This window comes from Macaca nemestrina, chromosome 12, assembly GCF_043159975.1.
Source record: "Macaca nemestrina isolate mMacNem1 chromosome 12, mMacNem.hap1, whole genome shotgun sequence".
Taxonomy (NCBI): Eukaryota; Metazoa; Chordata; class Mammalia; order Primates; family Cercopithecidae; genus Macaca; species Macaca nemestrina.
Window position 1 is genome coordinate 10,086,795 of NC_092136.1, and position 27,680 is coordinate 10,114,474.

At 58.0% G+C, this 27,680-nt stretch overlaps 4 protein-coding genes across 10 annotated transcripts; 1 reads left to right on the forward strand and 3 right to left on the reverse strand.

Annotated features, from left to right (window-relative positions):
- The first annotated feature begins 1,001 nt into the window (after positions 1–1,001).
- Positions 1,002–2,293, forward strand: LOC105469514 (tRNA methyltransferase activator subunit 11-2). Its single transcript, XM_011720624.3, is given in 5 exon segments — positions 1,002–1,502; positions 1,504–1,539; positions 1,619–1,720; positions 1,836–1,925; positions 2,015–2,293. Coding segments are annotated over 5 exon segments (378 nt in total). The 5' UTR covers positions 1,002–1,460; the 3' UTR covers positions 2,123–2,293.
- On the reverse strand, positions 2,241–12,935 carry LOC105469515 (estrogen related receptor alpha). Of its 3 annotated transcripts, none has more exons than XM_011720627.2 (7): positions 12,723–12,935; positions 10,936–11,272; positions 5,219–5,335; positions 4,917–5,045; positions 4,399–4,566; positions 4,040–4,309; positions 2,241–3,277 (listed from the first exon to the last, which is right to left on the reverse strand). In XM_011720627.2, the coding sequence occupies exons 2-7, from the start codon at positions 11,258–11,260 to the stop codon at positions 3,018–3,020; spliced, it is 1,269 nt and encodes a 422-aa protein (XP_011718929.1). In that variant the 5' UTR covers positions 11,261–11,272; positions 12,723–12,935; the 3' UTR covers positions 2,241–3,017. The 3 variants fall into 3 exon arrangements, with proteins under 3 accessions (XP_011718929.1, XP_011718928.1, XP_011718927.1); XM_011720626.3 differs by lacking the exon at positions 12,723–12,935 and adding an exon at positions 12,006–12,157; XM_011720625.3 differs by lacking the exon at positions 12,723–12,935 and adding an exon at positions 11,762–12,156.
- Positions 12,936–13,675: 740 nt separating this feature from the next.
- CATSPERZ (catsper channel auxiliary subunit zeta) lies at positions 13,676–18,167 on the reverse strand. 2 transcript variants are annotated; one of them, XM_011720628.3, is made up of 5 exons: positions 18,010–18,167; positions 17,452–17,779; positions 14,866–14,945; positions 14,580–14,646; positions 13,676–13,903 (listed from the first exon to the last, which is right to left on the reverse strand). In XM_011720628.3, exons 1-5 carry the CDS (start codon positions 18,028–18,030, stop codon positions 13,800–13,802), a joined length of 600 nt encoding a protein of 199 aa, XP_011718930.1. In that variant the 5' UTR covers positions 18,031–18,167; the 3' UTR covers positions 13,676–13,799. The 2 variants fall into 2 exon arrangements, with proteins under 2 accessions (XP_011718930.1, XP_070930497.1); XM_071074396.1 differs by having other exon boundaries at positions 14,536–14,646.
- A 232-nt stretch (positions 18,168–18,399) lies between these two features.
- Positions 18,400–27,420, reverse strand: LOC105469517 (potassium two pore domain channel subfamily K member 4). 4 transcript variants are annotated; one of them, XM_071074394.1, is made up of 7 exons: positions 27,153–27,420; positions 25,180–25,445; positions 21,464–21,587; positions 21,168–21,328; positions 20,781–20,967; positions 20,186–20,325; positions 18,400–19,078 (listed from the first exon to the last, which is right to left on the reverse strand). In XM_071074394.1, exons 2-7 carry the CDS (start codon positions 25,366–25,368, stop codon positions 18,698–18,700), a joined length of 1,182 nt encoding a protein of 393 aa, XP_070930495.1. In that variant the 5' UTR covers positions 25,369–25,445; positions 27,153–27,420; the 3' UTR covers positions 18,400–18,697. The 4 variants fall into 4 exon arrangements, with proteins under 4 accessions (XP_070930495.1, XP_070930494.1, XP_070930493.1 ...); XM_071074393.1 differs by having other exon boundaries at positions 26,802–27,420; XM_071074392.1 differs by lacking the exon at positions 27,153–27,420 and adding an exon at positions 26,583–26,664.
- Positions 27,421–27,680: the final 260 nt, after the last annotated feature.

Consider the following 27,680-nt stretch of genomic DNA (forward strand, 5'->3'; position numbering starts at 1 on the left):
GGGAGGGCGGAGCGGGATGGGGGAAGCCCCGGGCGGGGGCACTAAGGGACAGCTGTTTCAGAAGATATAGGAAATCAGGCCAGGAGCGGTGGCTCACACCTGTAATCCTAGCACTTCGGGAGGCCGAGGCGGGCGGTTCACCTGAGGTCAGGAGTTCCAGACCAGTCTGAACAACAGGGTGAAACCCCGTCCGTCTCTACTAAAAATACAGTAGCCGGCCGTGGTGGCTCCCACCTGTAGTCCCACCTACTCAGGAGGCTGAGGAAGTAGAATCGCTTCAACCCGGGAGGCGGAGATTGCAGTAAGCAGAGATTGCGACACTGCACTCCAGCCTGGGCGACACAGAGGGACTCCATCTCAAAAAAAAAAAAAAAAAAGAAACAATGCCTCGGAACTGCCCCGGGAGGTGAGGTCCCCACGATTGGCGAGAAGGGTGGGCAGCCACGAGGGCCTTCTGAAGGGATGAGCAGGGCGGCCGGCGGGGAGGGGTCTGGCAGGCAGGAAATAAGGCGATATTCCCAGACCAGCGCGACGGGGGTTGGCATGGGGGTAGTGGGGGATGTCAGGCCCGGCCGGGCCAGCGGTCACCTTGATCGGGGCCATGGCTGCAGCGGCTCTGCTGAAACTGCGGACCCCGCCAGACGCCCACCCTCCTTCACTTCGCCGTCTTGCTGCTGCTGTCGCTGCCACAGACTGACCGGCGGCCCCACCGAGTATATAGCCCGCTGAGCGTCTCAGGACGCACACGCCGGGTAGTCCCATACCCGCCCTAAGACTACTTTCACTCCGCCCCCTAGCTGGGGCCACCGCAGCAGGCGGGGCACGGCTGGAGGCACTGCTGCGACACCCTGCGGAAGGCGGGCCTGGGCCGCCTCCACTGCGCAGGCGCGAGCGGCCACGCGTGTAACAGAGCTTCCGGGACCCTCGCCTCATTTGCCTCGGGGGCTGGCTGGACAGCAGACGCAATTACAAATTGGGCAGAGCTTTCGGCAGTGGGGCAGCTAATTTGCATATAAGAATGAGGTGCCGCTCGGCTTCCACGGGTCTAATTTACAGATAGGGAAGTATTTCTGCCCCTTAGCCGAAAGCGGGGTACAGAAGACGACGGTGTTAGGCGCCTGTGTAGGAGAAAAACATGTTTATTTTGCATTCAACGAGAGCCCCTGCATTGCAGCTATTTTGCATATGATTTGCATGATACGACGGATTTGTGCAAAAAAAAAAAAAGCTGGGCGTGCGCTGTAGGAACCTCCTGCTGAGACGCTTCCGGTAGTGGCGCGTGACCCGACAGGTCTTTCACCTACCTAGCTCAGCTCCCGCAAGCACGAGAATTTCCAGTAAGTTCGCCACTTCCGGTTCTCCTGGCCATCCAATAGCATCGAGTGGAGCATCCCCGGAAGTGACGAAAGCGGAGGACGCCCTCTTTCCGGTTCCGGCCTGACGAGAGCCTGTTCGGCGATATGAAACTGCTCACCCACAATCTGCTGAGCTCGCATGTGCGGGGGGGTGGGGTCCCGTGGCTTCCCCCTGCGCCTCCAGGTACCACGGCGGGCTTCCCTTTTCGGGTGGGATGGTGGGCCGGGGTCCAGTGCTTGCCTAAACTCCTCCGCCCTGCCAGGCCACTGAGGTCCGTATCTGCCCTGTGGAGTTCAACCCCAACTTCGTGGCGCGTATGATACCTAAGGTGGAGTGGGCGGCGTTCCTGGAAGCGGCCGATAATGTGAGGATCCTTACCCCGCCCGAGCATATCCCGGGGAGTGCGGGGCGGGCACACCTCAGCCGGGCTGAGGCGGGAGTTCGGGATGCCCGGAGATAATTTCGCCTCTTGCCCACAGTTGCGCCTGATCCAGGTGCCTAAAGGGCCGGTTGAAGGATATGAGGAGAATGAAGAGTTTCTGAGGACTATGCACCATCTGCTGCTGGAGGTGAGAAGCGGCCCATCACTTGCTTCCTGGGCCACCTGCCTCCCTCACTGAGGCTGCCAGTGCTCAGCTCTGTCCCTCCCCGCCCGCAGGTGGAAGTGATAGAGGGCACCCTGCAGTGCCCGGAGTCTGGACGTATGTTCCCCATCAGCCGCGGGATCCCCAACATGCTGCTGAGTGAAGAGGAAACTGAGAGTTGATTGTGCCAGGCGCCAGTTTTTCTTGTTATGACTAATGTTTTTGTTGATGTATACCCTGTTTCCAAATTCTGCCGTGTATATCCCCAACCCTTGACCCAATGACACCAAACACACAGTGTTCTTGAGCTCGACATTATATATTTTTTTCTCATTAAAGGTTCAAAACCAAAAGCGGTTTCTCTTTGCAGCAAATATACATTAAAATAGAGTCTCTGTACAGCCAAGGGCTCTGGGCCCTGGCTTGCCCCATGTCCCTGCGCCTCCCTGGCCAAACCCAAAAATAAATATAGTGTTATTGCTCTGCAGGGCATAGAGGCAGTGCTCTCCTACCCCCTGAGGAGGCTGGATGGGAGCTGATGGGGAAGCTCTGGCCACCCCAGGGGTCCAGGGGCTGGAGCCTGCTTGGAGTTATTGCTTCAAGGGGGGGCACTAATGCCCAATGCAAATGATGAGAGGAGGAGCGAAGGGGTATGGGCCTTTGCTCTCCAAGTCCCACTCTGCTCTGAAGAGGGGGTAGGATTAAGCAGCAGCAAAAGCATCACCCACTGGGAGACTGTGGCCTCCATCCCCTTCCCTCCCTGAGATAGGCTTCTGCCTCCCACACATCCCCTGCAGCCCCCTATGGCTTCCGCAAGGCCCCCTACACTCTGGGGGCACGTTATGGCTTGCAAGGGGCAGCACTGTGCCCAGAGTCTGGACACACGTTCCCAGCTTCTGACACCCCCTAGGAGGGGGGAGGGGAGGGCGTGGGGCCTGTTCCCAGGGGCTGATGGCATTGCCCTGGCCTTGCCAGCAGGCTGTGGCACTGCCCAGACCCCAGCTCCGCCCCAGCCCTTGGGGCTGACCCCATGCTAGGCAGGTCCTGCCAGAACCCCCACCAGGACCACCCCTTGCCTCAGTCCATCATGGCCTCGAGCATTTCCAAGAAGAGCTTGTGCATGGGCACCTTGCCTTCCAGCTTCACCCCATAGAAATGGGCCAGCACTTTGCCCGCTGTCTGGCGGAGGAGCGGTAGCGTGAGCAGCAGCCTGCCCGCCCTCCGCCGCTCAGCACCCCCTCCGGGGCCAGCCCGGCCGGCTTCGTACTCCAGCAGGGCCTCATGCAGAGCTTCTCGCAGCTGCTCCACAGCCTCAGCATCTTCGATGTGCACAGAGTCTGCAAGAAGAGAGGAGCATGGTATTGGCCTGGGCTATCTCTGGCAAGGGCACTCCCCACATCTTGAACACTGATGGATGGGGTCTAAGGAGGAGCCAAATGAGGATTTGTTTTTTTTTTGTTTTTTGTTTTTTGTTTTTTTTGAGACGGAGTCTTACTCTGTTGCCCAGGCTGGAGTGCAGTGGCCGGATCTCAGCTCACTGCAAGCTCCGCCTCCTGGGTTTACGCCATTCTCCTGCCTCAGCCTCCCGAGTAGCTGGGACTACAGGCGCCCACCACCTCGCCCGGCTAGTTTTTTGTATTTTTTTAGTAGAGACGGGGTTTCACTGTGTTAGCCAGGATGGTCTCGATCTCCTGACCTCGTGATCCGCCCGTCTCGGCCTCCCAAAGTGCTGGGATTACAGGCTTGAGCCACCGCGCCCGGCCTGAGGATTTGTTGATTGGCTGATTGAGGGGCACCACTCACTGCTCCAGCACGTGGGCCAGGACCCCACCTTTTCTCCCTCAACTGTGGCCACCTTGTACCGTCCCCATCTTCCCTCCCACTAAACTTGACCTTTCTGCATTAGCATGGCACTAGGGCTCAAAATCCTGTGTGCAGTTTGGAGCCTGCGCTTGGCTTGCTTTTTGAGTTTGAGCAAATCATTGTTCTTCCCTAAGCCTCAGTTTTCCTTATCTGCAAAATGGGACTGTGTCACCATCACTGAGTTAAACACCTGAAGACCTTACGGAGACACCTGTCCGTGCCTGCTCCAGACTCACCTGAATTGGCAAGGGCCAGGGCCTTCAGTAGAACGTACTCCTCTCGCTCCAGCCGCAGGGCCTGCAGCCGCCGCACCAGTTGCAGCAGGGCAGCCCCCAGTTCCCCCAGGCCAGCTGCCCGTGCCCCCTCTTCATCCAGGACTAAGTCCTCAGCAAAGGCCAGCTCATCCTGCAGTGGCAGTGAGCGCTGGGCCACACCCAGCACCAGCACCTCCATCCACACGCTCTGCAGTACTGACATCTGGTCAGACAGCGACAGCGATGAGAAACCTAGGGGGCAGTGGGGAGCGGGCCTGGCTGAGCAAGCGCACCAGAGCCGGGCCTGTTCAGGGCAGCCCCAGGTCACCTGGGCCCTTTACCTGGGATGCTCTTGGCCCAGCTGATGGTGACCACAATCTCTCGGTCAAAGAGGTCACAGAGGGTAGCCACGGCTGGGAGGTGCCCATCAGGGCCCGCGGGGTCGGGCATGGCATAGAGCTTCTCAGGCTCAACCACCAGCAGATGAGACACCAGTGCATTCACTGGGGCTGCGGTGACAATTAGAGGACAAGAGTCAAGCCTCAAGGGGTCAAGCATCTTCCCAGAGTCGCTCCCCCTGTGGCCTTCCTCAGTAGCAGCTGGCCAGCGACTTCCCTCCGGGAAGAGCGCTGTCTCCCAGGGAAAGCCCGTGTGTTTGTGGACAGGCTGTGAGTGTTGGAAAATCGTCCCTGTTCCCCGTCCTACTACTTTTCCCAATGCAGGGAAAGGCATTTTCACATGTCTTGGGGAAGTGAGTGAAGAGACGAAGGGGAAATACAGGTCCCAGTGCCAAAGGTTAACTATGATGCCACACATAGGCCTCCCGTGTCCTAGCCCCAGGGACCCACAGTGCTCTCACCTGTCTTCCGGGGGCCGCCAGAGACTGCCAGGGGCCCAGCAGGGAAGGGGCCCGGGAAGGGCAGTGGGTCCACCTCTGGTCGCCGCTTGTACTTCTGCCGCCCACCCCGGACGCGGTCCAGGCGCACTCCTTGAATTGTAGGACAGATAGGACTGTGACTGCGGTGCTGTGGGCGGGGTGGGGCTTGCTCTCCAGAGTTGTCCTCCCCCAGTCCACTCACCAGAACTCCCAGGCCTCGCGCCCATCCGGCCCAGGCCCCCCCCACTCCCCCAGCCCTCGCCCAGCCCTTGCCCAGCGCTCACCCTCCTTGAGCATGCCCACCCGCAGGCACTTGGTGAAGCGGCAGGCCTGGCAGGCCTTGCGTCTCCGCTTGGTGATCTCACACTCGTTGGAGGCCGGACAGCTGTACTCGATGCTCCCTGCCAAGAAGAGGCAGGGCTCCAGAGGCAGCCTCCCAGGGTCGGGAGGGGACCCAGCTGACAGGAGAACCCTGACTCTCCCCGGGCAAACACAGGTCTGGGGGTACGGGGAGGAAAGGGAGAGCAGGCAGCCATGAGCGGGCAGGGAGGGGAGTGGTTGCTGGGCGGGGAGACCCTGCCTGGATGAGGGAGGAGCTGGAACAGGCAGAGGGGCTGCATCTCGGCCCCAAGCCTCATCTCTGGCCCACAGCCCTCATCTGCTGATGAGGCCACAAAGGCCACAAAGACCTCTGCGTTGCTAAATCCAGTTGTCAATTCTCAGTCCTCATGTTACTTGGCCTAAAAGAAGGATCTAAGGCCGTTGATCACTTCCTGCTCCTAGAAACACTTAAACACTTTCTTCTTTTGCTTCTAGGACACCATGCACTGTGGTTTTCCTCCCACCGCACCAGCCACTTTGTGGTTTCTGTGCATCTTCCCAAGCTCTTCCATCCAGACTGCCAGGGTTGTCCTTGGAGTTCATCTCCAATCCTATGGCGATCTTCTCCAGCTGTGGGGCTCTCATGTTTCTATCTCTAGCCTGGACCTGCTGTGAGCTCCAGACCCATCTCTCCAGCTGCCTCCTCGACATCCTGCATGTCTAGAAGGCACCTCGGACCGAACACAGCCTACGTGGACTCCACGTGTTCACTTGCCCAAAAAGAAACCTGGGCAGAATCTCTGGTTCCTCTCACACCCCACATCCAAGCCACCGACACATTCTGGTGGGCTTTACCTCCCCCGAGGTCCAGAATCCACCTCCTGCTCCTGGCAACTACTTCCACCTTTGACCCGATAGTCACCATCACCCCACCCCTCGCTGGCCTCCTGCTCTGTCCCTGCTTGCTCCAGTCTGTTCTCAACACAGCAGCCAAGAGGGTTCTATTAAGCCTCCATCACATCCTGTACCTCCTCTTCTCAAAACCCTCCAGGGATTTCCCTTCTCTGAGTCCAAGCCAAAGCAAACCCACGTCCTCCCAGGCCTATGCCCCTGCTCCTTGCCACCTTTTGACCTCTGCTCCTTGCTCTCGCCTCCTCCATGTTCCTTCAACAGGCCCTGCCTGGAGCTCTGGTCCTGAAGTTCACACAGGCTCCCTCACCTCCCTCTGCTCACTGTCACTTTGGAGGTCCTCAGCACTAGTAACGTGGTGCTGGCGGCCCTCCCAGCCTCACAGGGCCTCACAAGGACCAAATGACACAGCTAGACAGCAGGCCAGCAGCACATTTCTCCTCGCAGTGCGTTTTCTCCTACCCCCTACTTGGGCTTCTACGCTCAGCTCAAGACACCATGGCCGGGCGCAGTGGCTCACACCTGTAATCCCAGCACTTTGGGAGGCCAAGGCAGTCGGATCACCTGAGGTCAGGAGTTCGAGACCAGCCTGGCCAACATGGTAAAACCCCGTCTCTACAAAAATTAGCCTGGCATGGTAGTGGGCGCCTGTAATCCCAGCTACTCAAGAGGCTGAGGCAGGAGAATCGCTTGAATCTGGGAGGCAGAGGTTGCAGTGAGCCAAGATCATGCCACTGCACTCCAGCCTGGGTGACACAGCGAGACTCCATCTCAGAAAAAAAAACTAGCTGGGCATGGTGGTGCATGTCTGTAATCCCAGTTACTCGGGAGGCTGAGGCAGGAGAATTGCTTGAACCTGGGAGGTGGAGGGCGCAGTGAGCTGAGATCGTGCCATTGCACTCCAGCCTGGGCAACCAGAGCGAAACTCTGTCTCAAAAAAAAGGCCGGGCGCAGCGGCTTACGCTTATAATCCCAGCACTTGGGGAGGCCAAGTCAGGCAGATCACAAAGTCAGGAGTTCGAGACCAGCCTGACCAACGTGTCTACTAAAAGTACAAAAATTAGCTGGGCGTGGTGGCGTGTGCTTGTAGTCCCAGCTACTTGGGAGGCTGAGGCAGAAGAATCGCTTGAACCTGGGAGGCAGAGGTTGCAGTGAGCTGAGATCGCACCACTGCACTCCAGCCTGGGCAACAGAGCGAGACTCCGTCTAAAAAAAAAAAAAAAAGAGGCCGGGCGCGGTGGCTCATGCCTGTAATCCCAGCACTTTGGGAGGCCGAGGTGGGTGGATCACGAGGTCAGGAGATCGAGACCATCCTGGCTAACATGGTGAAACCCCGTCTCTACTAAAAATACACAAAAATTAGCCAGGTGTGGTGGTGGGCGCCTGTAGTCCCAGCTACTCCGGGAGTGTGAGTCAGGAGAATGGCGTGAACCTGGGGGGCGGAGCTTGCAGTGAGCCGAGATCACGCCACTGGACTCCAGCCTGGGTGACAGAGCGAGACTTCGTCTCAGAAAAAAAAAAAAAAAGACAAGCCCTCTGGAGCCTCAGAACCAGCACCTCCCCTTCCTGCACATACCACAGCTGTAATAAGACAAGTCTGTGCCACTCACTGTTGCCCAGCTCTCCCCTCTGCCAGGAGGAAAAGTGCCTGAGGGCAGAAACAGCCCTGCTTCAGCCCCAGCTGTGTCCCCAAGGCCTGGAACACTGGCCAGGACAGAAAAGCATAGGTCTGTGCCGAGCAGGGACTCTGGCTACCACATACCTTTATGACCTTGGGCAAGTCCCATACCTAACCCCTTGAACCCTCAGTTTCCCAGCTGTAAAAGTGCCCCAAATTAAAGGGGATAATGTGGGCAAAACATCTAGCATGGTTCATAACACCTAAGTGCTCAATATACAATTCCTATTCACAGCCAGCACGCAATAAATATTTGTCAAGAGTCAACATACAGTGAGGGGCCCCAGGGTAGGTAGGAGACATCTGCACCCTGGCCTGCTGGCTCACTGGTCTTCAGAGCGGGAAGGGTGCACAAAGTTTTAGATCAGTGAATTTTGGCCAAGTTAAAACTTGCTGGATTGGCTGGGCCCAGTGGCTCACACCTATAATCCCAGCACTTTTGGAGTTTGAGGAGGACAGATCACCTGAGGGCAGGAGTTTGAGACCAGCTTGGCCAACATGGTGAAACCCCATCCCTACTAAAAACACAAAAATTAGCCGGGCATGGTGGCAGGTGCCTGTAATCCCAGCTACTTCAGAGACTGAGGCAGGCGAATGGCTTGAAGCCGGGAGGCAGAGGTTGCAGTGAGCCACGACCGCAGGCACTCCAGCCTGCACAAGAGCAAAACTCCATCTCAAAAAAAAAAAAAAAAAAAAAAACTTGCTGGAATGTCACAATCAGTCATTTGGCGTCTGTCCAGAGTTTCGTGTTACTAGTAATAAGCAGAGGCAGCAGTCTAACATTGAAGAGCTCAGCTCTGGACCTATACTGACCCAAGTTCAAATCCTGGTTCTGCCATTTCCTAGTTGTGAGACTTCAACAAAGTTTCAAATGCCTCTCAGTCTCACTTATAACAGTACTGACACCTTAGAGGGTTGCTATGGGGACTAACTGAGATCATAAAAGAACACAGTACCTAGCACAAGGTAAGCACTCAAGACTTTTTTTTTTCTAACCCTGTCGCCCAGGCTGGGAGTGCAGTGACACGATCTTGGCTCACTCCAACCTCCGCCTCCTGGGTTCCAGTGATTATCCTGCCCCAGCCTCCTGAGTAGCTGGGACTACAGGTACCCACCACCACGCCTGGCTAATTTTTGTATTTTTAGTAGAGACAGGGTTTCACCATGTTGGCCAGGCTGGTCTCAAACTCCTGACCTTATTATCCTCCCATCTCAGCCTCTGAAAGTGCTGGGATTAAAGGTGGGAGCCACCATGCCTGGCCTTTTTTTTTTTTTTTAATTATACGTATTATGGCCCCCAAAGTAACCAATGGTTACATAAAAGCAGAAATAATGGAAATAATAGGCGCTTCCCAGGCAATGCTTACGTCAGCATCTTGCTCATTCCCCCGAATTCTGATAAGCTTTCCTGAGTGAGAAAAAAATTAGTGACTTTTAAAAGCAGAGATGCCTGTCTTTTTTTTTTTTTTTTTTTGAGACGTGAGTCTCACTCTGTTGCCCAGGCTAGAGTGCTGTGGCACAATCTCAGCTCACTGCAACCTCTGCCTCCCAGGTTCAAGCGATTCTCCCGCCTCAGCCTCCCAAGTAGCTGGGATTACAGGCACTCACCACCACACCCGGCTAATTTTTGTATTTTTAGTAGAGACGGGGTTTCCCCATGTTGGTCAGGCTGGTCTCGAACTCCTGACCTCGTGATCTGCCCGCCTTGGCCTCCCAAAGTGCTGGAAGTGCTGGGATTACAGACCATGAGCCACCAAGCCCAACTTTTTTTTTTTTTTTGAGACGGAATCTCGCTCTGTCACCCAGGCTGGAGTGCAGTGGTGTGATCTCGGCTCACTGCAACCTCCGCCTCCTGGGTTCAAGCAATTCTCCTGTCTCAGCCTCTCAAGTAGCTGGGATTACAGGTGGGAGCCACCATGCCTAGCTAATTTTTTGCATTTTTAGTAGAGATGGGGTTTCACCACGCTGGCCAGGCTGGTCTCAATCTCCTGACCTCAGGTGATCCACCCACCTTGGCCTCCCAAAGTGCTGGGATTATAGGTGTGAGCAACCATGTCCAGCCTCGCCTGTTAGTCTTTTTAAAGTTGGGTGCTAAACTATGATGTAGTCCCTCTCAAGCACTGATAAAAATCTGCCTTGTTTTGGGAGGCCAAGGTAGGTGGATCATTTGAGGTCAGGAGTTCAAGACCAGCCTGGCCAACATAGTTAAACGTTGTCTCTCCTAAAAATACAAAAATTGGCCGGGCGCGGTGGCTCACGTCTGTAATCCCAGCACTTTGGGAGGCCAAGGCAGGCGGATCACAAGGTCAGGAGATCGAGACCATCCTGGCTAACATAGTGAAACCCCATCTCTACTACAAATACAAAAAAAAAAAAAATTAGCCGGGCATGGTGGTGGGCGCCTGTAGTCCCAGCTACTCGGGAGGCTGAGGTAGGAGAATGGCGTGAACCCGGGAGGCGGAGCTTGCAGTGAGCCGAGATTGCGACACTGCACTCCAGCCTGGGTGACAGAGCAAGACTGTGTCTCAAAAAAAAAAAAGTACAAAAATTAGCTGGGCGTGGTGGTGCACACCTGTAGTACCAGCTACTCAGGAGGCTGAGGCAGGAGAATCTCTTGAACCCAGAGGCAGAGGTTGCAGTGAGCAGAGATCGTGCCACTGCACTCTAGCCTAAGCAACAGAGTGAGACTCTGTCTAAAAAAAAAAAAAAAAAAAATTTAAAATCTGCCTTGTGTTGGTGCTGCTTTGGGAAAATTAAGAAAAAGGGGACATGTTCTATGCTGGGGAGAGGTCAAAAGCTGCCAGAAGCAAGAACAAAGCTTAGGAACAGAGGCTGCCTTGGACTCTTTCAGAGCCACTGTAGAAGGTGCTGGGCCTAGAGTACCCAGGTGGTACCCTGAGCTCACTCACATCCACTGCAATGCATCAGTACACCCAGTGCGTTTACCATACTTCTCAGGGAAAGGGTGTCTCTGGGAGGTAGAGACCCTGGAAACACCAGATTGCCAGCCTCAAGCGGTGCCACAGCCATCTGGGGGCCTATTGCACCCAGAGGGTGCAGGGCAAAGGGCAGGGGAGTGGGCTGGGGGCTCACCCTGGATGGTCCTCTTGAAGAAGGCTTTGCAGGCCTCACAGGATGCCACACCATAGTGATAGCCAGAGGCCACATCCCCACAGACCAGGCAGAGGCGCTTGGGCAGGGAGCTGAGCACCAGTTTCCCACCGCCCTGCTCACCAGGCCCAGCCCCCTCCCCATCCTCCTCTTCCTTATGGCCTGGGAGGCAGCGGGTGGGAGCTGGACCAGGGGCCAGTGCCACAGGAGGCTCGGTCTCCGTCTCTGAAGAACCCTTTGGACTGTCAGGGCTGGCTGGCTCTGCCTTGATGTAGAGAGGCTCAATGCCCACCACCTGGCTGGACATGGTGCTGGTCACCTGCAGGGAGAGACCCGTGGGTTCGTAGGGAGGCACTGGGATGGGGGATGGGAGACACCCTGCCACACGGGTTGCCCAACCTCGGGCCTAGGGCCAGGCTTCCAGGCCCAGCAAGGGGGGAGGAATGGGGGCAGAGTCCAAGGAAGGACTGCCCAGTAACACTGTCCCCCCTCCCAGCTGTTGCCATGGAAACAGAGTCTTCAGGGCCAGTAACTGACAGCTGGTCTCTCCCTTGGGAACCTGGGGGCGGCTTAGAAAGGCCCTACTCCCACCCAGTCCAGGGAGCAGGGTAACCGTAGCCCCCAGGCAACCTTCAACCCCACCTGGAATCCCTAGACAGGGGCAGGATACTTCCCAGTTTTCTCCAGATGTTGGGGGAACCTCTGAGACCCTGCCCTCATGTGGATATTGTGCATTGGAGAGCGTGCACTGAAGCCCAGACCCAAGGCCAGTGGACGTGCTCACACCGAGTTCACACACTCCACTCACCGAGGTGCTCAGGGGCCCCACAAGCCCACGCAGGCTCGCTCTCTGCTGGGGGTTTTCACATTCGCACCGGCCTTCCCAAACCCGTGCTCACTCCTGCTCACACCTGTGCTCACATACTTGTCCTGGAGCGCACACCCCATCTGCGAACTCAATCAAGGCTCATGATCACACACACTCTCACTAGGTACCCACATCCACAAGCACAGGCACGGACTCATGAAAACACCTCCAGAGCTTTTCACACCTGACACGCGGCTGCCCTCCTGCCCCAGCATGCCGATTCCAGGCACACGGCGGGTGCCGCTCCACCTCCTCGAGACCGGCCTGCAGGTCCACTCTTATACTCCCGCTGTCGCAGAGGCCGCCACCTCCCGGGGCGCCGCGTACCACCCACCCCCCCAACCTGCGCACACCTTTGGGAAGTTGCCTAAAGTTGCTATGCCTCCCCACCCCGCCGGCGGGAGACCTCTACCAGGTTATCAGGAAGTAAGTGGGGAGAGCCAAGGAGGAGGAAGTTCTCCCCTGCCGGTGCGATGACCTTTGACCCAGAGAGGAGGGTGGCCCCAGGCCCCTTCGAGCGCCCCCACGTGGTCTTCAGAGCCCCTTCCCCGACACAGAGCCCTCCCCGTCTTCCACCCGGGCCAGCCCCAGGGACTTCGGCAAGTGGGGGATTGAACCCTGCCCCGGGGCGGGCCGGATCGGAGGCCCAACCCTGACCCGGGTCAGGACCCGTAGCCAGAGCCAGATCCTGCCCCAGGCCGGCCCACCAGGACTCAGACGCCGGATCCCGCTCGAACCCTGACCAGTCCGACAGTCGACTGGGTCCCAACCATGGCCCGGACTGGCCCCAGAGCTGGACCCCGCCTGCAGCCCGCCCCGCCCGCCTCCCTGCCGCGTTCGCACATGGCCCCCGCGCCCCGCCCGCCCACCCCCGCGGCAGCGCTCCCCTCCGCCCCCGGACCTGGGGCTCCGACAGGGCGTTCGGGCAGGCATGGGGGCCGAGCGGCCCGGAGTGCCGGGGTGAGCCGGGGGCCGCGGGCGGCCCCTCCTCCGCCGCCTCCTCGGGCCGTGCCGCCCCACCGCGCCGCGTCCCCTCACTCGGCGGCGCCGCCGGCTGCTTGTAGGACACAAAAGGACATCGCGGCCGCTTCCTACTCCGCTTCCTCCAGCTGACAGCGGGGGCGGGGCCGGCCGTGCGCATGCAAAGCAGGGGGCGGGGCCCGGGGTCCTATGCTAATCAGACGGGGCGGGCGGCGCCTGCGCGCCCGTACGGGTCGGGGCGGAGCCGGCAGCGCCAGTGGGCGGGCCTTCGCGCAAGTCCCGCCCCGCAGCCGGCCGAGCCACTGCGGCGCACATGCGTACGCGGCCCCTGGGAGGGGCGGGGCCGGAGGCGCGGAGGGTTGGGGGATTAGAGTCGGGAGCTAGTGGGACCAGAAACGCGCTTTCGTAACGGAGGAGGTGGGGCGCGCTGCGCGCGCGAGGAGTGGGAGAGGCGGTGCAGGCTGCAACCACGGAGCCGAGAGACCACTTACATATGAAAACGCAAGGGCGGGACGGGTGGAGAGGCTGGACCTGCTACCTATGCTTGAGGGGCGGAGCCTAGCGCGCCGTCGCGAAGGGGGAGGTGCTGCCCCCTTCCCCCTTCTCTCTTCCCCCTAGCCACTTCCCCCAAAGCGACACCAACTGGGCACTCGAACCATAGACCCAGTATCCCTACAGAGCTGCGGAACTCGGGGTGGGTGAAGCCGACTTAAAACATGCAAGAAGCCCTGGATTACGAGTCCCGGAAGGTAGGGCCGATAGGGCCCGGACGGAGAAAGCTCAAGGTCACTGCGGTGACCGAATGAAGGTCACGGGGAAGGGCGGGGCCACGTGCGTCCGCCTCACGCGGGCTGCCATGCACTGACTCACGGACCATGCATAGACTCTTTTATTTCTTTAGGACTCAAATTCCACTCGGATGGGTTCGGGCTTGGGTCTGGGGACCGGGCAGGCACAGGGCTGGTTTGGGTCGCTGCTGGAGCCCAAGGTGGCGTTTTTAATTCACGTACAGCCTCTTGCTCCGGCGCTTCTTGAGCCCCTCGATGTATCGCTGCAGCTCCTTAGTCAGGAAGTGGTCCCTGCCGATCCCTAACTGGTAGCCTAGGAGGAGGGCAGAGCTCGGCTCAGGGCAGTGAGCAACCGAAAGGTCTCCCCACCAGTGGGCGCCCCATATGTAGTTCGAGGAACCGCAGATGATTCGGGGTAGCAGCAGCGCAGGGCACTCAGGTCTCTGTTAGCCTGGGGAACTTTGCATCTCTAAGGGTGCTGAGTGTTAAGGTCAAGGCTAGGGAAGACGTTGCAGGCCTGAACTAGGGCAGTGGTAGCGAGCAGTTTGGCCACCTTCTGGACCAGCCACCCGCTCTAAGCCATCAGCCGGCCCTTTATCACCACTGGGCTTTCCTACCCCAGCAGCAGAAATTCACCCACATAATCCACTGTCCAAAGGCTCCCCAACCAGTGGGAGTCGAGGCCACACCAAGGCGGTTATCCCACTGGGCAGGTGGAGAAACAGCCAAAGAAAAGCCTCCCTCAGCTAGAGAGGGCCTGCACTCAGGCTGGAGCCCAGGCCTCTGCCCATCACCACATGTCCCCCACTGGTTCTTCCTGTGCCCAGTCCCTCAGCTTTTAACTTTTATGGGGCCCTTGGAATACTTGTGAGTGCCAAGGGCATCTGACAAGACATAAGGCACCCTGAAACCCCAACCCTTGGGCCCCAGCCCTGCAAAATCCACCAGAATCTGTCGTGGTAGCTCTTGGGGGTTGGTGGGGAGCTCACTCCGGAGGGCTTTGGTGAGGATTTCCAGAGCTTCATTCTCCATGAGTTCCATCAGGGGCAGCGGCAGCTGGAGAAGCAGCAAGAGGCTTAGGCGTCCAGGGGACTTCATCTCTGCCCACAGCTGAAATGCCCCCACCTGCTCCCTGTGGCCCCCAAACCCCCAACCAGCCTGCCTGCCCGCCCCTCCACCCTGCCAACCACCCCCAACTTTCATGTCCTATCAGCAACCCCCAACTTGCCTAGCCCCTACCCCACTGAAACTCCCAGTCTCCCCAGCCCCTCCAACCCTGCTCTGCTGCTCTGCCCAGTAGGCTCGATGGGGCGTGTGCTTCGCAATATTGAGTGATGACATTGAGGAAGACTTTTCTGGGAGAAGAGAAAAAAGGGTCAGTCATCTGCAGACTCCTGGGCCTTCCCTGGGGCAGAGGAGATGGGTAGGCACCTTGTGAGAGGGAATGGCCTTCAGAGACCAGCTCCTGGTGCAACCGAAAGGTCTCCCCACCAGCGGGTGCCACAGATGTGGGGTCAGCATGGGACAGAGGTTACAACCCTGGGCTTTAGAGCCCCACCCACCTGGTTCCCATTCTGACTGCCCCACAGTGTGACACTTAGGACTAGTGACTGACACTCTCTGACCCTCAAGTTCTTCATCAGTAAAATGGGGTAATAAAAATAGCTCTTGGCTGAGTAGTGGGTCATGCCTGTAATCCCAAAACTTTGGGAGGCCAAGGTGGGCAGATCACAAGGTCAGGAGTTTAAGACCAGCCAGGCTAGGCCGGGCGCGGTGGCTCAAGCCTGTAATCCCAGCACTTTGGGAGGCCGAGACGGGGGGATCACGAGGTCAGGAGATCGAGACCATCCTGGCGAACACGGTGAAACCCTGTCTCTACTAAAAAATACAAAAAACTAGCCGGGCGAGGCGGCGGGCACCTGTAGTCCCAGCTACTTGGGAGGCTGAGGCAGGAGAATGGCGTAAACCCCGGGGGGCGGAGCTTGCAGTGAGCTGAGATCCGGCCACTGCACTCCAGCCCGGGCGACAGAGCCAGACTCCGTCTCAAAAAAAAAAAAAAAAGACCAGCCAGGCCAATCTGGTGAAACACCATCTCTATTAAAAATACGAAAATTAGCTGGGCATAGTGGCAGGCGCCTGTAATCCCAGCTACTCAGGAGGCTGAGGCAGGAGAATTGCTTGAACCGGGGAGGCGGAAGTTGCAGTAAGCCGAGATCACGCCATTGCACTCCAGCAAGGGCAACAGAGTGAGACCCCAACTCAAAAAAAAAAAAAAAAAGAAAAGAAAATAGCTCTCTATGCAGGTTGTGAAGTTTGAAGGTGACAATCCAGTTTGAAGGTGACAATCCGGGGGAAGTCCCGTGCCTGGCACACAGCAAGTGCTCAATATGTGACCATTGTTATACTGTTATTGGTTCTGACTCTGATGAAGTGGTTTGAGGGGGTGCCAGACAGTGTCCAGCGTATAGTAGAGGCTTAGAAATTGTAACCAGCAACTGACTAATGGAAAGACATACACCTCCTCAACCAGCGCAAATCATAAGACAAGGCGGGATGATTCCATTAAAAACGCAGGTCTTGGCCGGGCGCGGTGGCTCAAGCCTGTAATCCCAGCACTTTGGGAGGCCGAGACGGGCGGATCACGAGGTCAGGAGATCGAGACCATCCTGACTAACACGGTGAAACCCCATCTCTACTAAAAAATACAAAAAACTAGCCGGGCGTGGTGGCGGGCGCCTGTAGTCCCAGCTACTCGGGAGGCTGAGGCAGGAGAATGGCGTGAACCCGGGAGGCGGAGCTTGCAGTGAGCTGAGATCCGGCCACTGCACTCCAGCCTGAACGGCAGAGCGAGACTCCGTCTCAAAAAAAAAAAAAAAAAAAAAACCGCAGGTCTTGCTGGGCACGGTGGCTCACACTTGTAATCCCAATACTTTGGGAATCCGAGGCAGGAGGATTACTTGAGCCCAGGAGTTTGAGACCAGCCAGGGCAACATGGCGAAATTTTCTCTACAAAAAAATAAAAAATTAGCTGAGCAGGGTGGTGCCGTCCTGTCTTCCCAGCTCAGGGTGGTGGGGGTGGCTGAGGTTGGAGGATCCCTTGAGCCTAGGAGTTTGAGGCTGCAGTGAGCTATGATCACAACACTGCACTCCAGCCTGGGCGACAAAGCAGGACGCCGTCTCTAAAAAACAAACAAAGGCCGGGTGCAGTGACTCAAGCCTGTAATTCCAGCACTTTGGGAGGCCGAGGCTGGCGGATCACTTGAAGTCAGGAGTTTGAGACCAGCCTGGCCAACATGGTGAAACTTCGTCTCTACTAAAAATACAAAAATTAGCCGCACGTGGTGGCGCACGCCTGTAATCGCAGCTATTCAGGAGGCGGCGGTTGCAGTAAGCAGAGATCGTGCCATTGCACTCCAGTCCAGGCGACACAGCGAGACTCCGTCTCAAAAAAAAAGAAAAAAAAAAGGCGGGAGGCGGGAGGATCACTTGAACTGCAGTGAGCTATAATCCCACCACTGCACTCCATCCAGCCTGGGTGACAGAGCGAGATCCTGTCTCCAAAACAAAACAAGAAAACCCCGCAGGTCCTACCGCGGGATCTTTGCGCAATTTATTTGGTGCGTCCTTCGCTGGACTCTGCGCGCCACGACTGAAAGGCCTGTTACAACGCCTGCCCGGGAGGGGGCGCTCCAAGAATGCCTGGCGGATTTAAAGGGCGAAAGATTCGCGCTGGCGCCTCTCCCAGGGAATCCTAGAAACTTGGATCCTATCAGCTTCCCCCCATTTTACAGCTCCAGAAATTGAGTCCCCGGCTAGCTTATTGCCCCGCGGGCGCCCACGGCCTGGCGAGGCCACACTGACCGGCCTCGATCTGGGATGCGGTGTCCTCCCCCGGAATGATTTCCATGGAGCTGCCGCGGTGCAACTCTAGCTCCACCAGCGCGTGCTCGTCCATTTCCTCCGGCTTGTGGCTGGCCTTGTCCCCTTCGTCCAACGAGCGGCTCCCCGGGCTGTACCACCCGCGGGTCTTGCTAATGCTGCGGCCCTCCGCGTCGAAGCCCTCACAGACCTCGGACAGCGGCATGTTCAGCTGTGCCTGGGACAGCGTGGTCGTGGTCCACAGGTCCCGAATGTCGCTGTGCACGCTCTCCTTGTCCGAGTCATGGCGGTCGGAAGACTTGAGCGACACCTGTGGGCCACATACAAGGAGGGAGCCAAGGGTCGCGGGTGGCTGGAGCCGGAAGGAAGAGCAGGCTGGGGATCTGAGCCGGGTCCGGGCGGGGATCCCGTAGAGCGTGGGGTTGGTTGGGTGGGGGCTGCGGGAAGCCAAGGCTGAGTAAGAAATCGCGCCGGGGACCCGAGTCGGACCAAAGGTGGGTTGGGAGCGGACAGAGTAAGGGGTCCGGGGAGAGGTCTTACTTTCGAAGGCTTTTCCTCCATGGTTCTGCCCCAACGGACCCAGACGCCACAGGCCTCAGGACGAGAAGGGGGTCAACGCTCCAGGAAGGGGGCGGGGCAGGGCCTCTCGCGCCGGGAGAGTTCAAACGACAGCCCGCCACGCGAGATGCCATCCTCTCTCCCCTGCCTCTCCACCCCCGCACCCCACCCCCCAAAGTGTGTGCAGAGGCTGGAGACGCACAGCCCATCCCGGCTGATCCCCACGCCGGACCCTACCCAGCAGCCTCCAGGCAGCCGAGAGGGCTGAGAATTGACCGATCTGGGTGCCCGGGGACCCTCGGCCTGGGGGCCACGGGAGGCCACATGTGCCCCCACGGTGGCCCGAGGAAAGCACTTCCACACTCACTAGCGTCCGGGAGCGTCATGCCCGCAGCGGTGCAGACCGTTTTCATTTATTGATGCAGGCTTTCAGGCACAGTCGTGAGGTGCTGTGAGGGACACGCCCGCCCGGGGCAGCGACACAGAAAGCCGTGGGGGGTCTGGAGATGGATGGAAGTGAGGAAAGGGCCGGGGGACGGCGGAGAGGCAGCCGTAGCCTCCTCCCCAGACTTCAGTCTCGTGGAAAGAGGGCTCTTTGGTCAAACAAGCCAAGCATGCCGGGGAGAGCAGGAACGAAGCCCTTGAGAGGCCCGGGCCGGGGATCCTGCCCCTACACCGGCACGTCTTTGTCTCGGGGACGCCCGGGGCCGCGGGGCCGCACGGGCTTCCTGGGGGGATTAGGGCGGCGGCGACCTCGCGGCGCGCGGGGCAGCGGGCAGCCGCGCTCGCTCTGCGTGTCCGAGGACTCGTCGATGAAGGCCAGGTTCTCGCTGGGATAATCCAGGGCCGAGGCCGTGGGCGGGGAAGGCGGCTGAGCCTTCTTCGGGGGCGAAGGGGATCGGGGCCTGCCCAGCGGCTGCGCTGGACAGGGCGGTGGAGGCAGCAGTGGCCGCTCCTTCTCTGGCGGCGGGGCAGCGGGCCCGGCTCGCTGGGTCACGCGCGCCGTCACCGTGCCAGTCCAGCTGGCAGCCTGCGCCGTGAGGCCGCCCATCTGCACGGAGAGGGAAAGCAGCCCTCGACTAGAGGTCCTGGACCCCCTCCGCGACCCCCCAGGAACCTGCCCCTTCACCAGCAGGGATCAACCCCCAACCCTCTTTTCTGCCTGGTCCTCTAGCCTCAGCCAGCCCCGAGGATGGAAGGGCTCCTCCGCTGGGTGCTCCCAGAAAGGTGGCAAAATACAAATTGCCCGGCTAAATGTGAATTTCCGAGAAACAACAAATAAATTTTAGTATAACTATATCTCGTGCAATATTTGGGACATGCTTTTATATATATACATATATATATATATATTTTTTTTTTTTTTTTTTTTTTTTTTTTGAGAGGAGTCTAGCTCAGTCATCCAGGCTGGAGTGCAGTGGCGGATCTTGGCTAACTGCAACCTCTGCCTCCCCAGTTCAAGCAGTTCTCCTGCCTCAGCCTTCCAAGTAGCTGGGATTACAGGAGGCTGCCACCACCCCCAGCTAATTTTTGTATTTTTAGCAGGGTTTTACTGTGTTGGCCAGGCTGGTCTCGAACTCCTGACCTCGTGATCCACCCACCTCAGCCTCCCAAAGTGCTGGGATTACAAGCATGAGCCACCGCGCCCGGCCAAATTAAAATTTCATTTATTTGAAATTCAAATTTAACTGAGTTTTGGTTTTTTTTGTTTTGTTTATTTGTTTGTTTGTTTGTGAGACCAGGGCTTACTCTGTTGCCCAGGCTGGAGTGCAGCGGTGCAATCATGACCCACTGCAGCCTCAACCTCCCCTGGCTCAAGTGATCCTCCCATCTCAGCCTCCCGAGTAACTGGGCACACACCACCACACAGGGCTAATTTTTGTGTATTTTCTAGAGGCGGGGTCTCACCATGTTGCCCCAGCTGGCTTTCTGCATTTTTATTTGCTAAATCTGGCAATCCTACCCATGAGGGCAGAGGTGGTGAAGTTACCCACAAACATATACCCCTCTGTTCCCTGCGAGGCACACACAGAGGCTCACTCAGCCCCTGCCTCAGGAGCCCACACCCTGGATAGGAGACAACCTGCTCAACCCCCTGCTAGGGAACAGCACATTTGCACCACAGTGCACAGACGCAGTGCCAACCCTGGGCGCCTACCTCTGCCCGAGTGCGGCGGGACACTACTCGCAGCCAGTTCCCGATGGTGGTGAGCACTGAGGCGAAGTAAGCCAGGCCGAGCAGGATCCAGAACCACACCAGCGGCTGATAGGCTGGGGAGTCCTGCCTGGGGTCCGCGCCTGGGATACCACCAGGAAAGGCAGAAAGAACTGGATTGTGGGGCAAGCCTGTGAGCTCTGGTTCAGTGTCCCCCTCCCAGCTCCTGGAGAGGACCTGCGCTCCCTAGGGCAATGGGTATGTGCTTGAGTGTGTGAGTGGAGGCAGGAAAATGAGTGGTGTGCATGAGTTGAAAGTGTGCAAGATCAAAGCATGCAAGAAGGGGTGCTCCTGTGCAAGAATGTGACACATGCGAGGGGTGTGTTTAATATATGTGTGAGCATGCATGGGACTCAAGCATACAAGAATGTGAGTGTGCATAAGGCGCTGGTGTGTGTGCAAGGCTGTGATGGTGCATTCCATGATGGAGGCAGGCGTTAGAGCAACCACATGGATTTGGAGGAAAAGGTGGGAGTGCAGAGCCCCTGATCAGGAATAAAGTAGATGGGAAAGTGCAGCACAAGAAGGGCGGCCTCACCGGCCACATAGTCACCAAAGCCCACGGTGGTAAGCGTCACTATGACAAAGTAGATGGCCTCCAGCTTGCTCCAGTCCTCCATATAGCAGAACACGAACGTGGGCGTGAGGACAAAGAGCAGGCAGCCGATCAGTAGGAAGAGCATCGCTGACAGCACTCTTACTAGCTCCGGTGGCACGTGCCACTTCTGCGGGGAGGGGCAGTAGACAGGACCCAGGAGACACCAACAATCCCCACTCCCATACTGTCCACTCCCGCCCCCAGGAGCCTGTGGGGAGAGGCTTAGGGTCAGCGGGCGGTGGGGGTGGGGGGCACTCGTGTGCCAGGGACATGGGGAAGGGTAGCTGGAGGCCAGCACAAGGGCAGGCAGGGCATGGAGCAGCTCACCAAGAAGATGGCTTCAATGTGACCGATGCCACGGCGCAGGGAGGAGCCCAGTCGGTCCCCAACCCCTGCCAGTAGGATCCCAAACAGCGGAATCCCCACCAGTGCATAAAAGATGCAGAAGAGGCGCCCAGCATCTGTGCGCAGGGCCACATTGCCATAGCCTGGGCAGAGGGGCGATGCAGGAAGTCTAGGGGCCGCCTGGGACCCCTCCGTCTCCCTGCACCTTCCCCCATGAGGAAGCTCCTTGCCTGTCCCCCACATGCCACCGTCCCCCACATGCCAATCCCCTCCCCCACCGATGGTGGTGATGATGGTTCCTGAGAAAAAGAAGGCGCTGCCCAGGTCCCAGGCTGAGTGGCTGCTGTTACTGGTCGAGTTGGTTTCTGGGTCCGCACCTCCTCCCAGGGCATCAGCCACCTCCTGCAGGATAAGGTATAGAAGGAGGAGCTTCAGTTCTTCCCTCCTGTCTAGGCCAACTTGTGGCCCCTCCAGTCTGTAGGGTGGCTCCCCCCCTGCTCCTCCCTGTTCTCCCCTTCTCTCTGATCTCCCAGGAGGCAGTCCCTTACAGCAGAAGATGCAAACTGGGTCTAGTCTACCTGCAGGCAAGTTTGTTTGACCTCTGCAATGTCTGAGAAACATTTTTGGTATCTGGCCCCTAACTTCAGACAACAAATTTCTACTTTTACCATGGTCAGGAGCAGACCTGGGACCAGATTGCCTGGCTTCAAATGTTTATGCTGTGGGACCTTGGGCAAGTTAACTGTCTGGCCTCGGCTTCTACATGTCTCAAGTGGGGATGATAATGACAGCATCTGCCTCCCAGATTTTTTGTGAACTTGCAACAAAGTAAGCACTGACTGTTAAGTTCCCAAGCAGTGACCACACCCTGTGTTTCTAGCTTTCCAAACCCACCCTCCCATTGCGCCTATGGAAGCTGAATTTGAGTCGTTTCCTTAGAAAATCTCATGAAAGCTAGGTCCTTTCTCTCCAGGAAGGTTTATGTGCCACAAAATTTTGCTTCCAATTTTTAGAAGGTTTATACGCACACACAAAAACACACACATCCCAACCCTGCCGAAGTCCAAGCCAAACCCTGTGCTGCAGTGTAAGTAATGTTGATTGAGCACCTCTCAATAAGTATTACTGTTTTTTTAAGGCTAGTCAAGTGAAGCAGTGGGAGTGGAGAAGGAACCAAGAAATCTGTAACTGGTTGTGATCAATTAGTTGTAAACAACACCACTGTACTCAAACCAGCCAATACATATTATTAAATGAACGTAATGTCCCTATTTGGATGTCTCCCTCTCGCCAGCATGCAGGTCCCACGGGCAGGGACTATTTTGAGAGTGCTTGCCCTAGGTGAGAGGAAGTCAAAGAGACTCTTCCCCAAGCAGCAGTGCCAAGGCACAAGAATGGTGTCTGTGGGGCACATCGTAAAGCACTTCTTCTCTCCCTGACTGCAGTCCTCATTAGCAAGACTCAGTCCCAACTGATCTTCCTAAAGTGACTGCTCAGCGCCCTCCATGGCTCCCCACTCCTTGCAGGCCTAAACTCCCCAGCCCAGCATTGAAGCCCTTTTTTCAAACTGGTCCCCACCTCCCTTCCCCTAGTCTTGTCCCTGGGACTCCAATTTGGCACCCCATGTTACAGCAACCTTCCCCCCAGATTTTCTGAGATGATTGCATTTCCTGTAATAATTTTTAATAAAAGCAAGAAGTGAAAGAGCTAATTAAAAGTGATTTAATGTGTATTTTGCAACCCTTTTCCAATAAATTCACAACTTCAGGGGAAAATCCTGTGTCATCCTGTGTGTTCTAATTTTTGCTTCAAATGACTAGGCATCTGCTAACTCCAGGTTCTGCAAAATGCACCGGAACTTTCCAGCTTCCACGCCTTTGCCCATGCTGTCTTTCCACATGGGCATCTCTTGCCCCTCGTCTCTACTCTCTATCCCTCTCGCCTGGTGTGTTTCAATCACCAGGTCATCCCTCAGGCCGCTGCCATCTCCCTCCTGGTCCCCAGCACCTAGCTCAAGGCCTAGCACAATTGGTGCTTCACAGAAAGAAGGAAATTTCCTTTCCACTGAATCCTACAGTGATCTGTCTGACCATGGATCTCTCCCCTCCCCTAGATGTGACGCCCTCCAAGGCAGACCCTGTGTCTGATCCACCCCAATATCCCCTTGGCGTATAACACTACAGCACCTAGCACACAGTAGGTGCACAATAGCTGCACAACTAATTCAGGGAGTGAATCCTACTGTGAAAGAGAAATAAAGTGGCTGTCACCCACCCTTCTCAGTCCTGCCTCTCCTTTTCTTCCTTTTTCTTATCCAGGAAAAAAGCAGTTCCATTGTGAAGACAAACTAGGTCAGATTCCCTCCCTCCCTCCCTCTGCCCTGTGGTCTGGCCAGACACATTCTTCCCAGGCCCACTGGCATTCTGGAAGTGTCAGAGATGATGTCAGGTGGTCTGTGTCCTGACCCCACCCCACACACATCTCTGCCCTGAGTCCTGCTGCCTTGAGAATCAGCTGGAACACTGAGGCCTCCGTGCCAATGGGCCCTCCCTCCACAAAGAACAGGCAGGGAACAAAGGGTACTCTTCAATTTCAAGTAATAGACATTAATTTATTAAAGCTAGGTCTTCATTTTTTTGTATGACAGTGACTCCGAAATCAGAGAAAGCAACAGAGGTGCCTGGCTGACTGTACCCCCAGAAGGCTGCAGCCCAAAACTTTCTTGAGTCTATGGTTGGAGTCTGACCAGAAGTGCCTCAGGGAACCCTGACGTACCCCCCTTCTCCCCACATGGTAAGCATGCACCCTAGGGGGAAGGGGCACCTGACCTGGCATCCCTGGTGGCATGGATCCTGGAACCCTCCCAGATCACCTGCACACGCTCATATGCACACTTTTCCAGGGGGACGGGGTGTGTTCACTGTGTTCTTGGGTTTTTCTAAGACACATGACTCCAAAAACTGTATGGGAACCGGTGTAGGTAGGGTTGCCAGATTTTAGCAAACAAAAATATTGCACGGGATGGACTTGTATTAAAAAGGCATTTGTGGGCCGGGCGCGGTGGCTCAAGCCTGTAATCCTAGCACTTTGGGAGGCCGAGACGGGCGGATCACGAGGTCAGGAGATCGAGACCATCCTGGCTAACACGGTGAAACCCCGTCTCTACTAAAAATACAAGAAAATTAGCCGGGCGAGGTGGCAGGCGCCTGTAGTCCCAGCTACTCGGGAGGCTGAGGCAGGAGAATGGCGTGAACCCGGGGGGGCGGAGCTTGCAGTGAGCCGAGATCGCGCCAGGCGTGGTGGCTCATGCCTGCAATCCCAGCACTTTGGGAGGCTGGGGTGGGTGAATCACTTGAGGTCAGGAGTTTGAGACCAGCCTGGCCAACATGGTGAAACCCCATCTCTACTAAAAATACAAAAATTAGCCAGGCATGGTGATGCATTGCATCTCTGTAATCCCAGCTGCTCGGGAGACTGAGGCAGGAGAATCAATTGAATCTGGGAGGCCGAGGTTGCTGTGAGCTGAGATCACACCACTGTACTCCAGCCTGGGCGACACAGGGAGACTCCGTCTCAAAAAAAAAAAAAAAAAAAAAGGCATTTGTGGTTTAACTGTAATTCACATTTAAATGAGAGTCTTGGATTTTATGTGGCAACTAGACCGGTGAGTGAGACCTATGCAAATGTAACATAGCCCTTGTGCTATGGCCATTCATTCATTCATTTTCCCCTCATCCCACCACCATCACACCCTGAAGGACACAATCTAGGTTCATAGTCCTGTGCCAGGCTCTCCAAGGAAACAAATGACCCCATTGTTGCCCTATTGAAAACACAGAGACCTGGACCCCAGCCTCTGTCCCACAGCCTCCAGCTGCACCCCGTCCTCAGGGATACTGATCTGAAAGCAGCACCGGCACAGGGCCTCACTGGCACGCAGCTAGTGCCAGGGGTGATGGGTGACAGCTGAAGGGGCTGAGGCCCACCCACGCACCTTGATGAGGAGGCCCAGCTCCTGGTCGCTCACACACGGATGGGCCCTCAGGAACTTCTCTCGGACCTCCCCCAGCTCCCTCTGGGCCTGCTGCTCGTGGGGCTGCTCCAGGGCCCGGAACACCAGGGCACCAGACACCAAGTACAGCAAGACCAGCGCCAGCAGGGCCAGGAGCGTGGTGCTGCGCATGGCGCGCCCAGGCGCCGGGCCAGCTCCACTGCCCCCCTGGAGGGGCCGGGCAGGGGGCTCCTGGGGAGCTGTCGTCACTGCGGGCAAAACCAGGGATGCTGGGGTCACTGAGCTGGCCTGACATCCACACCCTTCTCGTCGATCCCCTACACACCCAAAGATCCATGAAGTCCCCAGCCGCACTGTCCACAGATATCCTTCTGACTGAACACACCCAGTCCCCCTCCTATCTCCAGCCTTCCCCTTACCTCCGCTGCCCCTGTAGGGGACCACCGGGTGAGGAAAGAGAGGAGGGCACGGGGAAGGGAAAGGAAGGCGAGTGGGAGGCCGAAAGAGAGCCTAAGCCTGGCTAGGGGGAAGCGGGGCGAGTGAGGAAATGTGGGGGGTTTGGGGGGGTGTGGGGAACTGGCCCTCGAAGAGGAGGCTGAGGGGGGCTCAGAGACGTCCGAAGGGAAACCCGGAGGAGAGGCAGGACAGCGTAGGGCGGGGACAGGGGAATGGTGGGTCCCGGCTCGCCGGCTGCGGCTGCGACAGCATCTCCGCGGCTTCTCCGTCCCCTCTCGCCTCGCCCTGCTTCCCGGCTGGCCCTCCAGGGTGCCCCCGCGCCCCGCTGGACTTTCGAGGAACCCAGGGATGGGTCCCGCACCCAGGCGAGGAGGGGTGCGGGGGACGCCCAGTTCCCGGAAAAAGCAGGGAGGGGGTCCGCAAAGGCCACACCGGGGCGGTAGTCCCCGGGACAGCTGTCAGTCCCTGACAGCGGGCGGCGGCGCCCACGCGCACACACGCCCCGGCACGCGCCGCCACGCGCGGGCACAAAGACCCGCGCGCCCACGCTCCACCCCGAGGCTGCAGCTCCGCACCGCCCCGCTGCACGCACGCACCCCACCTGCACACTCCGCAGACGCCCGGGCACCCCCGGCCCCCATGGGCGTGCCGGCCGCGCCAGGGCACCCAGAGCCCACGCACATGTGTGCGGACACTCGCGTGCACACGCCAGACCGCAGGGCCACCGCTCAGCGCCCGCCGCTCGCTCCCACCGCCTCCCCCGCGTCCCCACAGCTACGCCTCGGAGCGTGGCGGGCGGCGGTACCGGCGGCCACACCACTCCCTGAGGCGCCCACGCGTGGGAGGTGGGCACCCCGCCTGGCCAGTCGCCCCCGGGGCGCCCCTGCCCCGGAGTCCTGCCCGAGCACCGGAGCCCGCCCCACACTTACTGTCGGCCCTGCTGCGGCTGCGGCTGAGGCCCGGGTTCCAGCACGGCCTCGCCGGTGCCGACTGGGCCGCGGAGGCGGCAGGGGCGGAGCGGGCGGCCGCTGGGGCTGGGACCCCCCTCCCGCCGGCAGAAGCCCCCCTCCTCCCGCGGTTAACCCCTCCGGCGCCGCTCTTCCCTCCTTGCAGCGCCCTCGCCGCCGGCGCCGCCCCAAGCCCTTTACCTGCGGCCGCCCGGCTCCCCAATGCTGGCCAGCCCCGGGAGGTGGGTGGCAGAGGAGCCGGAAAGGGGTTGCAGCCGGGGCCAGCCTTCTAGCGTTGGACCGGAGCCCAATGTGGCCAGCGGCAGGGCCCCGACATGGGCATCAGCTGGCCCACCTCTCCGGACAGGCACACGCTAATCTGGCATCTCCCAGGCCCATTACTGGATCGGGAAGGGCCCGCAACTCTCCGCCCCTGGGGACAGCCTGGCCCTTGGGCTCAGCACTCATGAGGGAGGGGCTCCGCGGGACAAAGGGGTGGCGGAAACCCGGTGGGGTCACCTGGAATTGGCCGACATGGAGGTTGGGACCCACCTCTGGGGAGTCACTGCTGGAGCACTTCCTGCCCCCACTCCAGTTTTGGCCCTCTACCTGCTCCCGGGCTATCCCTCCAGGGTGCTCCCAGCCCCAGCTTTTGGTTCTCAGTTCCATGACCAGAAATCAGCCCCAGAAGGCTGTGGCTGGAGCTGCCTGCAGATCCCAGCATGGCACTGGTGCCAGCATCCGCTCTCCCACTGCCTGAACACCCAGGCCCTGGCTGGTCCTGAACTTGCCCTGCCCTGTTCTCACCCGCTTGACAACCTGTGACCTCTCCAAAGACCCTCTGGTGCCCGCTGGGGTCCTCAGCCCTCATGCTGGATGGCTTTCAGGCTGGGCTTTGAGGCTGACCACCCCCTACTGGTAGGGAACCTGGACAGGTTTCCAAACTCTGGAGTGTCCCTGTTCCCACTTACAGAAAAGGGGTGATTAATCATCACTTCGGGGTGCTGTTCTGGGCATTAGGGAGGCCAGTGTTTAGAAATCCTCAAAACAGAGCCGAGCACACGCAATAAAGTGCCCACA

What these genes read in the sequence shown, in the direction of transcription:
- CATSPERZ (XM_011720628.3), bottom strand. Translation starts at nt 18,030, where the DNA reads ATGGAGGAAAAGCCTTCGAAA. An exon ending in TGGAGGAAAAGCCTTCGAAA is followed by an intron (nt 17,780 to 18,009) that starts GTAAGACCTCTC and finishes TGTGGCCCACAG; the next exon opens with GTGTCGCTCAAGTCTTCCGA. An exon ending in CCTCACCAAAGCCCTCCGGA is followed by an intron (nt 13,904 to 14,579) that starts GTGAGCTCCCCA and finishes CCCTCCTCCTAG; the next exon opens with GCTACCAGTTAGGGATCGGC.
- LOC105469517 (XM_071074392.1), bottom strand. An exon ending in AACCATCATCACCACCATCG is followed by an intron (nt 21,329 to 21,463) that starts GTGGGGGAGGGG and finishes CCCTCTGCCCAG; the next exon opens with GCTATGGCAATGTGGCCCTG. An exon ending in CCCGCCGCACTCGGGCAGAG is followed by an intron (nt 19,079 to 20,185) that starts GTAGGCGCCCAG and finishes CTCTCCGTGCAG; the next exon opens with ATGGGCGGCCTCACGGCGCA.
- LOC105469515 (XM_011720627.2), bottom strand. Translation starts at nt 11,260, where the DNA reads ATGTCCAGCCAGGTGGTGGGCATTGAGCCTCTCTACATCAAGGCAGAG. An exon ending in TGGCGGCCCCCGGAAGACAG is followed by an intron (nt 4,567 to 4,916) that starts GTGAGAGCACTG and finishes TTGTCACCGCAG; the next exon opens with CCCCAGTGAATGCACTGGTG. An exon ending in CCTGGCCCTTGCCAATTCAG is followed by an intron (nt 3,278 to 4,039) that starts GTGAGTCTGGAG and finishes CTCTTCTTGCAG; the next exon opens with ACTCTGTGCACATCGAAGAT.